Genomic DNA, 14,470 nt, shown 5'->3' with positions numbered 1-14,470 from the left:
TTTCTCTGGAAAAGTTGTGGTATGTTTCCAGGCCTGTGTCAATAATACTGTATCTGATATTTTTGAAGAATAATCTTATAGCACACTATATTTAATACTGTTGTTTAAACTTTAAACAATGTAAATTTAATGACTTCTCTTACAACAAATCAAGTTATATTTATTTCTTATATTTTTTCATCTTTTATCTTTGCACGCATATTGAAAATTCTAAAAAATAACTGATAACTTAAAATAAAAACAATATTTACGGCACAACTTTGTAGCATAATTAGGACAGAAAGACAACAACAATAAAAACAATATTTAGAGGCAGAGCTAGAGCATAAAATTTAGCCTTTTTCTTTTCTTGTTTCAATTTCTTCAATCTAAAAATAATTTATTCTAGAATGTTTGTTTTCACTAAAAAAATTAGACACAATTGTTGGCAAAAAAATCTAATTAAGAGGAATCATTGGATAAAATGTGAGCTTATTAAACAAAGGTTAGTTAGACAGTTTTTTATTTTGTTTGAAAGGAAGAAGATAAAGTAGTTTCACTTGCCATTATTCCCTGTGAAATGACTTAAGTGAATCAATATGAGATGTTTTTTCCCTTAAAGGTTCTTTTGTAAGATCAGTTTTAGAGGGAAAGTTAGTGAAAGGAAAATCATGAGAGCTATGAAATATATTTATAAGATGACTCTAAAGTATTCTTTTTTATTTCTTTCCCCTCCAAAACTCAACTTGCAAACGTTCCATTATGTGAAACTAAAATGTCTTTTCTATTCTCTATAATCCTATCCTTAACTTCAATTTAAGTGGTACTTTCCCTCAACAAATTTTGTAAGGGATATATCACTTTAACTTTCTTCCTTTATGAATTCAACCTTCTAGCAAGGACCTAAGTAGAGGAAAAGATATATTGCATCTTAAATACACAAATCAATGTATTACTTACATAAAAACTAATTTCTAATGGTAAATTAAAAAAATCATTCAATCTAAGATCTTAACGAAGGACCAAAAGGAAGAAATAGGCACACCTAACATGGTGCCTATAATAAACTTATCCAAACAATCTTTCTGTATTATTTTGAATGCTAGTGGCATTTACAGCTTACAACAAAACACTTGCCATACTTTTTTACACTAAAATGATAGAGAAGTAGTGCAAGATCAGTTTCTCCATCATTTCCAGCATGAATAGTAGCATCAATGAACTTGCATGAGTTCTGTGTATCGAAAACTCTTACAAGCTACTAATTGCTGCTGCAACTATGGAAGCAAACTATCCTTTTTATCTACTTCGAGGCAAACAAACAAGGCAATCAATGAGTGGAACTGCAGCAAACCTGAAAAGAAGACGAATCGACAAAAAAATTAAAGAATGAAACTACAATCAATAGGACCTTCAATGTTTTTTTGTCGTTATGTTAAGTCCTTACAAGGTTTAAAATGCCATCATGTTTGTTTTTTAGGGACTTAAGTCACCAATTAAGTCCTTAAGTTTACTAGTGTTTTGAATCTCTTAAGGACTTCATTGGTGTTTAAAGAACATATTTGGGGACAGGATAAACTTTCGAGGATTGAATTGAGGGTTTACTTTCTGCATATTTAGAGTTATGTTACATAAGATTTAAGTCAAAGTAAGCGCACATCATAGAAAATCTTGAAACTTAAGAAGGTGTAATGTTTAAACAAAAGATCAGTTTTATAGGTCCAAAGATTCCAGAGAGGAAATGCCCAAAAATTTCAAGGAATGGATAAAAAGTTAGAAGAAAACCTCTCTGCATTAAAAAAAAGCTGGCATTCTGGCTTAAGATGATCTGTTCCTATGATCAGATTCTTCAATTGCATTTGTTCGATCAGCATTACTAGGTCTTTCGGAAGGTTCCCCGACATTGGCTCCATCATTGGAGCTTTGCAGAGTCTCTTTCTTTCCATCTTCAGTTATGCTATGGAAATTTAAAACTGTAGCAACAGAAGTTCGGGCGGAATCTTTTATGTCATCCTCAATACTATATAATGGATCAAAAGAAGGTTGTCCCTCCTCATCTACAAATTGTTCCTCCTCATCTGCAAACTTCATACCATGCTCAAAACTATCAAAATCAAAATTTTGCAAAAGTTTAGGAATTGGCACGCCACCATCTTCTGCACGCATAGATCCCATTTCAATGTCAATTTTTTCCTTCGAGGACAACATTCCATCCATAATATTTGGAGTCATGGACTCGACGGTTGTATGTTCATCTTCCACCACAAATGATCGGAAATTATGCATCGACACCGGAATACTGGAAAAAAATGTTTCACCAATATTTCGCAGTGTTCCCTTATTGTATGGGTTCCTCTTCTTATCATATTGGTATCGGAAGTTCTCATAAGTCGTCTGCATGACAAAAAAAGTTAAAAGTATATAAGTAAGCTTGAACTAATAAACAATAGTCTAGTATCTGAACAGAACAATCTAAGCATAGAAGCAGTTTTTTGAACTTCCTACGGGCATTGCAAAAAGAACAATTAATCTTTCATTAAAACCTATGCATCTAGCACTAGAACAATACAAAACATAATAATTTTATTATTCGGTAAAGTCCACCACATAAAATTTTAAATAATACCACAGGAGGAGGCCAAGAGAGAGAAACACCTGAAGCATGTATTTGAGATAAATCAAGAATAAAAAACAAGTTGAAACGTCACACTCTGAGAATTAAAATATTACCTGGTTTGAACAAATGAGATAGAAATGGAAAGCTGTGAGGCCACCAACAAACCAGACAGCTAAGAAGCAATATATTATGAGAAAATCTGATACATAATCATGTGCCATTGTCTTCAAAATGCCATGCTTGGCAAGACTGATCCAAGAAAACACGAACACGTATGTGCACAAAATGGTTGATGTTGAAATAAACATGAAGAAGAATCGATAGTTTCGCTGCAATCATATCACATGAAAGAAACTATTAGTACTTGAAAGAACTAAGAAATGAAATGAGAAGGAGAATACTGTGATGTTACTAAAACAAACAATTCATATTAAATATCTTCTTTTTTTCCATACAAATATTTCTGACTGATTAAGCCAACTCGAAGGGATCTCTATGAAGAAGACACATTTAAACCGGGTCTTCTACTCTCTCCCATCATCACTATAACAAAAAGGGTGGGAGGGAGTTAAGTGCAGTAAGACCTATTCACAAATGATCATCATACAACCTAATTGTGTGGCCTAGTACACGAGACTCTCACCTAGCAGGGTCTAGGATATATATATATATATATATATATATATGCAGCCATTACATGACATGATACTTGGGTAATATGCTATTTGATTTAAGCTAACCACCACTAAATTCAGACAACTTTTCGATAAGGAACAGTATGCAGAGCCTAGAGGTTCTCATAATTTTCTTGTATATAAAATAAATCAAACATTTTTGTCACACAATCAATGATCCTTCAATTGCAAGGTTTTAGTGTCATTTGATTAGATCAGTTAGAAAAGTTTATAAGGAAATTATACAGTCAAGTAATTAAATGCATGGAACCTGCTAATAGCTTCCTCACTGCACTTCATGACAAAAAACACTACTCTCACTGAGCAAATGGTATTTCATGAAATAGATTTAGAAGATCAACATTCAACAGTGTCTATTTCCGATTTTACTCTATAGTTCTTTATAATTGATTCCTAAGTAACATATAAATGATTTTTTTGGGATAATATCTCCTGAATGTTTCTAAACTTGATTTTTTGCAGTAAAGTGAGCTTACCATTCCAATACACTGACCAACCCAGGGACAGTGATGATCAAATTTCTGGACACAGTTGTTGCATATGGAACAATGAGAAGTACGGGGCGGGCGATAAAGCAAGCATGTATCACAGAACTTCACTTTCACACTGTGGCCATTAACAATTACATCTTTTGTTCGGGGTAGTTTGAGATGAGGGGTTGTGCCATTAATCCACTCCATGGAAGGGGTAGTCATGTCAAATGCGTCATCAAATTCAGGAGGTTTTGAATTTCTCGGAACAATTCCAGGATCTCTCCCAGACGTCAAGAGGAGGAATATTAAATCCTACACGAGTTGTCTGACATATCAGCTTTTACTTTCAAAATAAGAAAGGAGCTCACATCATAAGCCATAAGAAAAAAATGACTTTTTTTGTGGAGAAATGTTCCTTTTTTAATTACAAAAAACAAAGTTGATGCATGGTACTAAACTGACGTTGTAGTCCAGAAAACATTTCTTACTGTCGTATTATCATGATGATATCTTATATACGCATTAGATAACCCCGTGTGTGAAGTTATGCATACAGAAAATTTAGCTTTTAGTTTTTATAACTGGAAAAGGGTAAATGAAAGAGAGCAGAGTATAAGTAGAAGGTAAATGATGGAAAGAGTGCAAGGGTTGAAGACTAGTTTCTCGGAAACTTAAAAGCTTTTACTCTAAGGACAAGACTGTGAAGAATATTTACCAATGCAGTGAGAATTAAACCAACAGCCAATACAGGATAGCAATTTGCATCATCACTTCCATCCCTGATTTTAAGATATATTTTGAGACAAAATGCAAATGCTGGACCGGCAATTAGGAATATCGTAAGAAAAAGGGATGCTACATCAGGACCAAAAATCAGCCTCCCACCACAGAAAAATTTCTGAAAGAAGGCAAAGATGAAGAAAAAAACAGAATTAGCAAAGTATAACATGCTTATCATCGCTTCTATATATCTAATCATACCTCAATAATAGAGGTTGCTTATATTCAACCCAATACTACACTTTAAATATCTTCAGATGATAGACATTTAAAAGCTTAAAAAATCCACAACCATGCAAAATTTAGCTATCAAATGAAATTTTGACCATAAGAAATGTCTTCCAAGTAAAGTGGCACTGGAACCTAAGCAGCTTTACACTACAAAATCATTACGCATTTACACATCATAACAGCAGAATGAGAATAAGGGAAAGAAGTTATGCAAGAATAGCCAAGCATCTGTGACAATATAAACACGTTATTGACTCCCAACATAACTAAGCAATCATCGCACATGGACATATCAACTCTGCAGTGAATTGTGAAAGCAAAATTCAATTTGAAAGTTGAAACAACCTTACCCTGATAACAACAGATGAAAACTCACAAGGAGAAAAGTATAATGAGAGAAAGGGGGGCCTAAAATCTTATTTTTCAGTACAGCAGAATCAAAAAAAGGGAAAGAAATCATAAACAGTTCAAACCGAGATTAAATTCTGACAACAATGTAATCCACATTATAAGAACAAAAATTATCATCTAAGACTACTTTTTAAACCACCATCACATCTAGTTAGTGATGTATAAATCCGAAATAATCAATCACATGTACTAAATGGTTGACACTTAGAGTTTGTTTGCAAGTTGACTTTTGGAGGAGAAATGAAAGGAAAGGGAAGAAGGTTTCAGAGTATCTCAGAAGTGTTCTCAAGACTTCCATTCCCCTTATTTCCTCTAAAAAATCCAGCTCACAAACAAACCTTTAGCGAATTAACCATTAATCGCGAATGTACCCATTAAACAACTCCTTAATCAAAGAGAACTAATTAGATCATAAAGAGATTAAACTCTAACCAAACATGTAATCACCATCATTATAAGCAAAACCCAATTGTGACTCATGATAACAAAACCCAATGATTATAAATTCAACCACCTAAAAGAAGAAAAAACTTACATTTCCTCCCTTCCACACTTGATAGAGTCTTATTTGTTTCATGTCATGGGCTATGTTACCAGAAGAAGGAGACCCCATATGCAAATTTCTGTCTCCAACCATGGCACCACCAACACCCTTTTCACCAAAATTGGCCACTAACATTCACAAAACCCATCCCTTATAATAATATCAACCCCAGAAGAAGTTGAACCCAGAATCCTCTTAAAAATCTAAACTTTCCTTCTGGGGTTTGTTCAATTACGCCCCTTTTGAACTTGAAAGGGACAATGCAGAAGAGAGAGAAGAAAAAGATTATGTTTTTAATTGTTGGTATCACACAGCAATATAGGAGAATGAAGAAGATATTGTAACACCAAATCCTTAAAGTTTTGGAAATTTTCTTAATAATATTCTATTTCTTCTCTCTCTCTATGTTTTTTTCTTCTCTCTCTCTGCTTAGAATCCAAAGTGGTGACAGCTTTGGGACTCTTGGGGACCAATCTTGCAATTGTTTGCGGCTTTTACGCGCCTAATCTCTCTTCTTAGTTATGCCATCAATGCTATCTGTTTTTCATTTCTCTGCAATTTATTTTAGTATCGAATAATCAAGAGCACCCTTAGTTCGATAGACACATAAATAATTTCTTTTGAGCGGTATGATTATTTTTTCTAATAAATATTATTTACTTGAATTAAAATTTTGACATTTTGAATTAACTTAAGATCTAATAATATCTTACACTACTGTATTAATAAATTATTTGTTATATGTATGAATTTATTTTCAAGAAAAATAAAATTCAACTGTTCTAAAAAATTGTTATAAGGAATAATTAAATATTGATAAAAATGTTATAACAACTAACTTGATTGATATTTGGAATCTTGTAGGATTAATTAAAGTTTAAGACAACTAATTTTATTGGAAAAACATCATTTGTAGACATGCATACACTGATTTTCAAAAAGTCAAAAAGATACAACTCATCATCTTACGTAAAATATTAAAAAAACACGCATTAACAAGGGAAGAATCTAAAATTGTTAAAAAAATATATATGATCTATAAATTTTATATATTATTATTGTATATCCAGTACTTATATTTAATAATTATTATTAATTCTTAAAAAGTAATTCAAATAAATGATACATGATGTAATGAATGTTTATAAATTTTTACACACACAATGCATACATTACACTAAGTTATTATTATATTTATCATCATAGTTTTACAAAAATGTTCTAAATGCTTTTTTTCTGTTGCCAATATAATGCTGTATTAAAATTTAGTTTTTTAGCGTTAAAATATCTTTTATTTTATTTCGAGAATATATTCTATTTTTGAGCAACATATAGAAACTGTTTATTTGTGATTATTATTAGTAATATAGTTTTAACGTTAAAATTGTAGTTTTTTTTGTACATGTTAAATTTGTAGATTGAGCATTCAAACTCAATCCACGTAATATTTTTCCATTAACAATAATTGTTATAAATTTAGTATAAAATTCGTTCGTTTTACTTTAAGAATAATATTGCTAAAATATCATATGAGACAATCTTATTTAACTCAGAATCATTGATAATATGATGAGAGACTAACTTTTCTACTAAGAATTTTCATTCACAAAATTAGAACTTAAGATCTAGCTGTATCACTCGAAGCAACTCTGTTGATAGATGATTTAATTGTTTTATAGAATTCATTTTCAAAAAAATTATTTTGTTTAATAAAAAATAGCTTATGTTATTATCTAACACATTTTAACGTTTATATATTATTATTTTCAAGGGATGATAAAAATATCCAACTTATAAATATTTATGTGGATATAAGAATCATAATATCCACTTCGAGAGTATCTACATAATTAAAATTTTATTTTAATTAAATATTTTATATATTATAATTACTAGCATGTTGATAGATAGGTTATACTTGTCAACCTGTTTTCTCACTGTTTGTAATGTACAGTTTATAAATTTTTAAATTTTGTGTTATATATTGAAATTTTTAGTTGAATACATTAGATTAAGTAATTGTTCAATTTTAATTTTTAAAAATTAAACATTCAAATAATTGAATCACTCTCACAATTGTCTTTGTAGGTGAAGTATATAATTATGGTATAATTATTGAAATAAACTTATTATATTTAAAATGTAATATTTACTATTTTCTCATTACGAGAAGATTTTTTTACATTTCAAGTATGTCATCTATATGATGATTATTAACTCTTAAATATTCATATATGAATGTTAGATGAAGTATCAATAGTATAAAAAATTACATTGATGACATATGGTAAACTCTTTATTCTATTTCAGCCCTTTTATGACCATGTTTTCACATATTCCATCAACATTCAATTATATAATTATATATACATTATAGCTTAGCATTATGTATTAATATGTATTCTTTGTAACACTAAAAAGGTTTATTGTGTTTAATCAAATATGGTTGTATGTACCCCAAAAAAAAATGATTGTTGTTATAGTATTATTAACTTATAACATTATATGTTATGCTTTTGCATTGAAATATTAATTTATCATTCATACTTTATAGATTCAAAAGTTGTAAAAACATTGCAGTTGCACATATTTTAAAGAGAGCAATTTTGAAATATATAAATTATGCTTATTCAATTACATAATTATTTTTAGTCATATTTTGACTTTATAAAGTTTGTATAAATATACTACTTTAAAATTATATATTATTTTATTATTACTATTTCAAAATAAAATTTAGCGATTTAATAAATAATAAAATTGTCATATATATATATATATATATATATATATATATATATATATATATATATATATATATATATATATATATATTTCCGATGAAAATATATTTTATTTATTTTCGTAAATATATTATATTATATTTGTATGAGCAAGATATAGAAACCGTTTACATGTGCTTAATATTAGTATATGGTTTTAAAGTTTAAATTGTAGATTGAGTGTTCAAAAACATTCCAAGTAAATTTTTTCTATTAACAAATAATTGTCGTAAATTTAGTATAAAAATGATTAGTTTTGGTTTAAGAAACGTATTAATTAATTAATTAAGAGGATATACTAGAAAGAAGATACACGTGTGATTTATGGTGGAGTCCTAAATATAGGAAAATGAGAGCTATCCTTCATACATTGTGAAAGTTACACCACAAAAAAAACCACATGATTTCTCTTTTTTTGGGTAGTCTTCAACTTGGATATAAATTAAGAATATGTTTGATATAGATTCGAAAAAAAAATATTACCAAAAATATCATATGAAATAATCTTATTTGAATAAGGAACATTCATAACATGATGTGGCTAGCTTTTCTACTACGAAGTTTTATTTACAAATTAAACTTGAACTCCAGATCTAGCTTGAGAAAAATCTAACCTATATCACTTAGAAGCAAGTTTGTTGATAGATGATTTAACTGTTTTAAAGAATTGTTTTGTTTAATAAAAGTAATGGTAGAAAATAGCTTATGTTATTGTCTAATACATTTTAACATTTATATTTAATTATATTTTTAAGGCATAGTAACGGAGATGACAAAAATACTAACTTATAAATATCTATAATAATAATTTATGGGTGGTATAAGGATCATGCTAATTGCTCTGTTGCAAGTACCCGCATAATTATAAATTTATTTTTTAATTAAATATTTTATATATTATAATAATATACTACTTTAAAATTATATATTATTTATTATTATTATTTCATAATAAGCTTTATGATTTAACAATGGTAATAAATTTATTATATATACATTATTGTAATAATACATCATTTAATAATAATATATATATTATTATAAAAATATATAAATGTAAAACTAAACTTTAAAATTGGTTCAGTACTTGCGAGTTTGGACAGAGTAACTATTCCTCTCACCTACCTTGTCTTCATTCCACAACTACCCTTTGTTTGGATTGCTAGAGTTAGAAGAGAGAGAAATGAAAGAGACAAAAATGAAAAGTTTCTCTATTTGATTAAAAGGGAAGAGAGTAGAAAATGGGTGGGTGTACAAAAATTCTTTCTCTTCACTTATGAAAATAAAGTGAGAAAAGAAAGATAAACTTTATACAATATAGCAATAATATCCTACAATAATTGTCAATATAAATATATGTGTATATATATAATCAATATATTATCTACCATTCATTTGTATTAATTTTTGTGAAGAATCAATAATTTAAAAATTAAAACATGAATAACGGATAACACAGTGACAATATATAAACTCATACATTGTCAATACATATATTTTTTCTATAATTAAAAACTAATAGTTAAAATAATATATATCATAATATTTAAATATATTATTTTTTTACTAACTATCAAAAATCAATATATTTTATCTTATATTATTTTCAATGATATTTTTATATTTAAAAATTGTATTATTTATCTCTTCTTATTTTTTATCTAACCAAAAAAACCAAAGAGAAGAAAACATATTTCTCTTCATTACATTTCATTTTTCTCTTGTACCAAACACTAGAAAAATGTTTTAATTCCTGAAAGCGACACTTGTTGTAATGGTTAACCACGAAACCTAAAAGAGATTAGTTCATTATTAAAAAGGTAAACAAATATTATTAGTAGTATCAAAATTAAAAAACTAACCTTAGTGTGTCCCCCTCGTAGAAAAAGTCTAAGATTCTTTTTAGTGAATCATTCTCTAAATTTAATAATGAATTGAATAAAACCAATCATATTATTTCAATTAAGATTTGTTAATTGATGACAATATTTCTTCTTTCTTTATTTGAGTGGTGCAGCAGTTTGTGCCTCTAATCCCTTTCATCCTCCCATGTCCCAAATCCAACATGTCCTCCGACCGCGTTCTTTTGTATTTTAATATTATTTTTTGTTTCATATAAATATTTTCGCACTTAAGTCAATCTTATTCAAGTCGGAAACATTCATAGGTATGTGGAGCTAAATTTTTAAACGGATATTTTTTCATTCACAATACTCGAATTGAGAACTTGCTTAAGGGAAATCAAGCATATATCATTTTAATTTTAATATGTATTGTCATTGTCCTTTATTGCTTTTTGGTGGAACATTAAATGATTAAATCTTTTGTTAGATTATCTGTATTGTAAATCTAAAAGAACTTTTTATACTAATAACTTATTATAGAATGTTATATTACTACAAATCTTTGACTCTTATTACTATATATATATATATAATTATTAAATATATAATTTTTATTTTTCTCCTATTATTCTTCATTTTGATGCAAATTAGTCAGTTTATTCCTCACTTTCTTTGAAATTATCAACCGTTTTTCACTTGTATTAAATAAAATCTGATTTCATTGATGCAAAATCATTTTAGTGACTCTCCCATTACTTAGGTGTGAATTTATACTATACAAGTCATAAATATTATTACAAAATTATTCTATAATTTCTTTTATACTATAAGAAAAATAATATATCTCATAAAATATAATTCTAAAACAAATTGTAACATATGTCACATTTCGGAAGGAATTTTTTTTAATTAATTTATAGAAAAATATATCAAATTTCTTATTATATTCTCTTAATAAATAGCGCAAATTTATTGATTTTAATAACTCCTAATAGTTAGTGAACATCTTCCTTTCATAGTTAAAATTTATCATTTCATTCTTATCTTTCCAACAAAATGGTTTCTTGACACACATTATATTCCAACATTATCAAGCTCAAAGGAATAGTTAAAAAAACTGAAATGTTCCCTTGACTATTTGTAAGAGATGTTTTAGATTTAGAGTTTGACTAATTTAAATGTATTGTTATTTTATTGATATATTGTATAAAAGTTGTATTTATTCCTAATTTGTAAGAGATGTTTTAGATTTAGAGTTTGACTAATTTAAATGTATTGTTATTTTATTGATATATTGTATAAAAGTTGTATTTATTCCTAATTAGTTTTGTATTTGTCTTGTAGTTATAAAAATTGGATTTATTTTTAAAGTTATAATAACATGTGTGATTTTGTTCTTGCGGAAAGTTAAGAATTTTTTTTCTAGAATAAATATGTTCATAAGTTTTCTTAACTCATGAAGAAGTAGACATTTAATTGATATATTATATAACTTTTTCCTATTACTTAATATTATGAAGCATAAATGTTTAACATGTTTATAATTGGTATACACTCATATTATAAAGTACATAAGCCAAATATATTAATAATTAGTGTAACTTATAATCAATAATGCACCTACCAAATATATTAATAATTAAGGTCCCCTTTTATTAGCACAAAATCTTGAAGATTTTGCTCAAAAAGGTTTCAGCTACATATATGTGTTGGTATTTTAAACTATTTTATTATTTTCATTGTAATAGACTTTTATCAAATTTGTGGAAATGGCTTTTTTTAATTTGTGTTCTGCAATTATGGATATGCATTGTGTTTTAAGCTTCAGAGTATGAATATGCATTATTCGCTAAAATGGTAGTTCAAATGGACAAACATTATCTTATAGAATATAATTTAAAATACCGTATGATTTAAAAAAATAAGCAGTGTAACCAAATCGAACCAAATCATTCATGGCCAGTTCATTTTGGTTTGAGTCCTAGAATTTCAATATTAACCAAATTAAACCAAATCATGTTTTCTATTTGGTTTGGTTCATGAATTATGCCAAAAACTGAATTCTGATGTGTATAAATTTAACAACTTTATTTTATTATAAGCAAATGTTAGTATTTTATGGTTAGTGAGATTTAAACTCTCAACTTCCTTATCACTCACTTTACTCTTAAGTCATTCACCTTAACCACCTTAAGACTCCCTAATAAAAGATGGACACTAATGATTATGGTTATTGGAAGACAATTATGTGTAGCGTCTATATTAGGGGATCAAGATAAATGTAGGGGAAATACTGATACATATTTTTTTTTTCCAAAAACAAAACAGCTATTGTACCAAAAAAATTATACATATTCCTTTCAAAACTTATGAATAATAAGTTAATTGATTAAATTGAAAGTATTTGATAAAAATAGTGTAACGCCCCGAAAATACTCTTTATTTATTACGCGGAAAAGTGAGTAAAATTTTTTCTTTTGAATTGGTGACATAAAATTGTTTCCTTTTAAAAATCTTTCTTTTCCGGGACATCACTTTAAGTAACATATAATGCGGAAATCAAAACCGATTTCCTAACGGTAACTGAAATGATACAACATTTTCTGAATATACATCTTCATAGATATATATAATGGGTTAAATCATAGTCAGTTCATACGGACTAGGTTAGTAAAGGCGATAACTACATCGCCACTAACATATACAAAATCCAAAGAAACGCAGCCCCCACCAAAAACAAAAAGGGGACAACGACTGGCCCACAAGCTGACTCAAAGATTCTACGAATGTTGGACCCCTCACTCGGGTCCTCTTCCTCTTCCGAGTCATACACGAGGTCGACCACCTCCACCGAGCTCTCTACATTGACGAGCTCAACGACCTCGTCCTCCTCCTCATCTTTCTCAACTTCATTATGCCATAACTCAGCAGCATAATTCGGAGGGGGTGACATTCTCAAAACTGGAGCCTTCTTGTAGGGACCTCCTCCAAGACCACTGCTCCGCTTGGCTCTACTGGATGAGGGAGCATCCAAACAATCTGGCTACGTCCTATGATCATGGGAGAGAACATCGCCATCACTCCTGACTGGCGAGTATCGAAGTCCAATCTCTGAAGACATCTGCCTCTTTGGCGGCAAGGTGAAGGAAGCGTCAATGTAGGTGTCGGGGTGACGGATCATCATTGATGACCCGTTGCACACCATGTGCAACGACAAACCGCAGGGGCCTGTGTATGTATATATGTGCCTGTCACTAGCCCATTGTCCCATCGGGGACATCGTGAAGTGATAACCTCGAACGTGAGTACTGTTGTTGGCCATCTACATAGCAATTATATACAAAACAAGAACAATACAACAGAGAGAGTAAGACATCCAATGAACGTAAATTCATTGACGGCGTGGACTTACTCAAAATATCTGATATGAAAAGTAGTTCATATATATATAACATATCACATTATAACTCATCAGTTGTCCTCTTAAACAATTATCCAATCCACATGAGTAATATAACCAAACTCATCAATTGTTCTCATAAACAATTATCTAATCAACCTATGTAATGTAAACAACACTTATTCTCAAACAATATCATGATTCACCATTTATCAATATATAATTCACCGACGAGATATCATGACTATAATTAAATAACACATAAGTGGAGATCATACCCCCAAATAATAACATACACATATATTATTTATAACAGACATCATAATCCACCATTTATCAATATAAACAGTAATGTATCAACATAGATCTCATAAACAACTATCATAACCATAATTAATAATATGTGCATAAAGTTAATGATGCATGATGTTTGTAACTCAAATGTGGGAATCCACTTCCACAAATGCAATATATGTATGCTATGTCATGATCATCCACCTTACACCAATATCCTCCCAATAACCTAGTCGGAAATAAATCAAGAGTACAGGTCCCATACCAAGCCACTTTGTATGCACCAAAAAGCATTTCACGATCCAATTGATCAACAAGTTCCATAGGAACAGTCCATAACAGGACGGTGTCGTAACAAACACTTTCTAGGCATCCCTCTCATTGATCCAGATTGCAAAGAGGGGTTGTTAGAGATCATC

At 29.1% G+C, this 14,470-nt stretch overlaps 1 protein-coding gene across 1 annotated transcript; it reads right to left on the bottom strand.

Moving 5' to 3' along the window:
- LOC109358320 (probable protein S-acyltransferase 1) lies at positions 888 to 6,237 on the bottom strand. Its single transcript, XM_019602483.1, has 6 exons — positions 5,722 to 6,237; positions 4,480 to 4,662; positions 3,768 to 4,076; positions 2,710 to 2,925; positions 1,767 to 2,373; positions 888 to 1,333 (listed from the first exon to the last, which is right to left on the bottom strand). The coding sequence occupies exons 1-5, from the start codon at positions 5,863 to 5,865 to the stop codon at positions 1,798 to 1,800; spliced, it is 1,428 nt and encodes a 475-aa protein (XP_019458028.1). The 5' UTR covers positions 5,866 to 6,237; the 3' UTR covers positions 888 to 1,333; positions 1,767 to 1,797.

Source organism: Lupinus angustifolius, chromosome LG10 (assembly GCF_001865875.1).
Source record: "Lupinus angustifolius cultivar Tanjil chromosome LG10, LupAngTanjil_v1.0, whole genome shotgun sequence".
NCBI lineage: Eukaryota > Viridiplantae > Streptophyta > Magnoliopsida > Fabales > Fabaceae > Lupinus > Lupinus angustifolius.
Note: the sequence above shows the minus strand (reverse complement) of the source record. Positions and strands in the feature narration are given on the sequence as shown.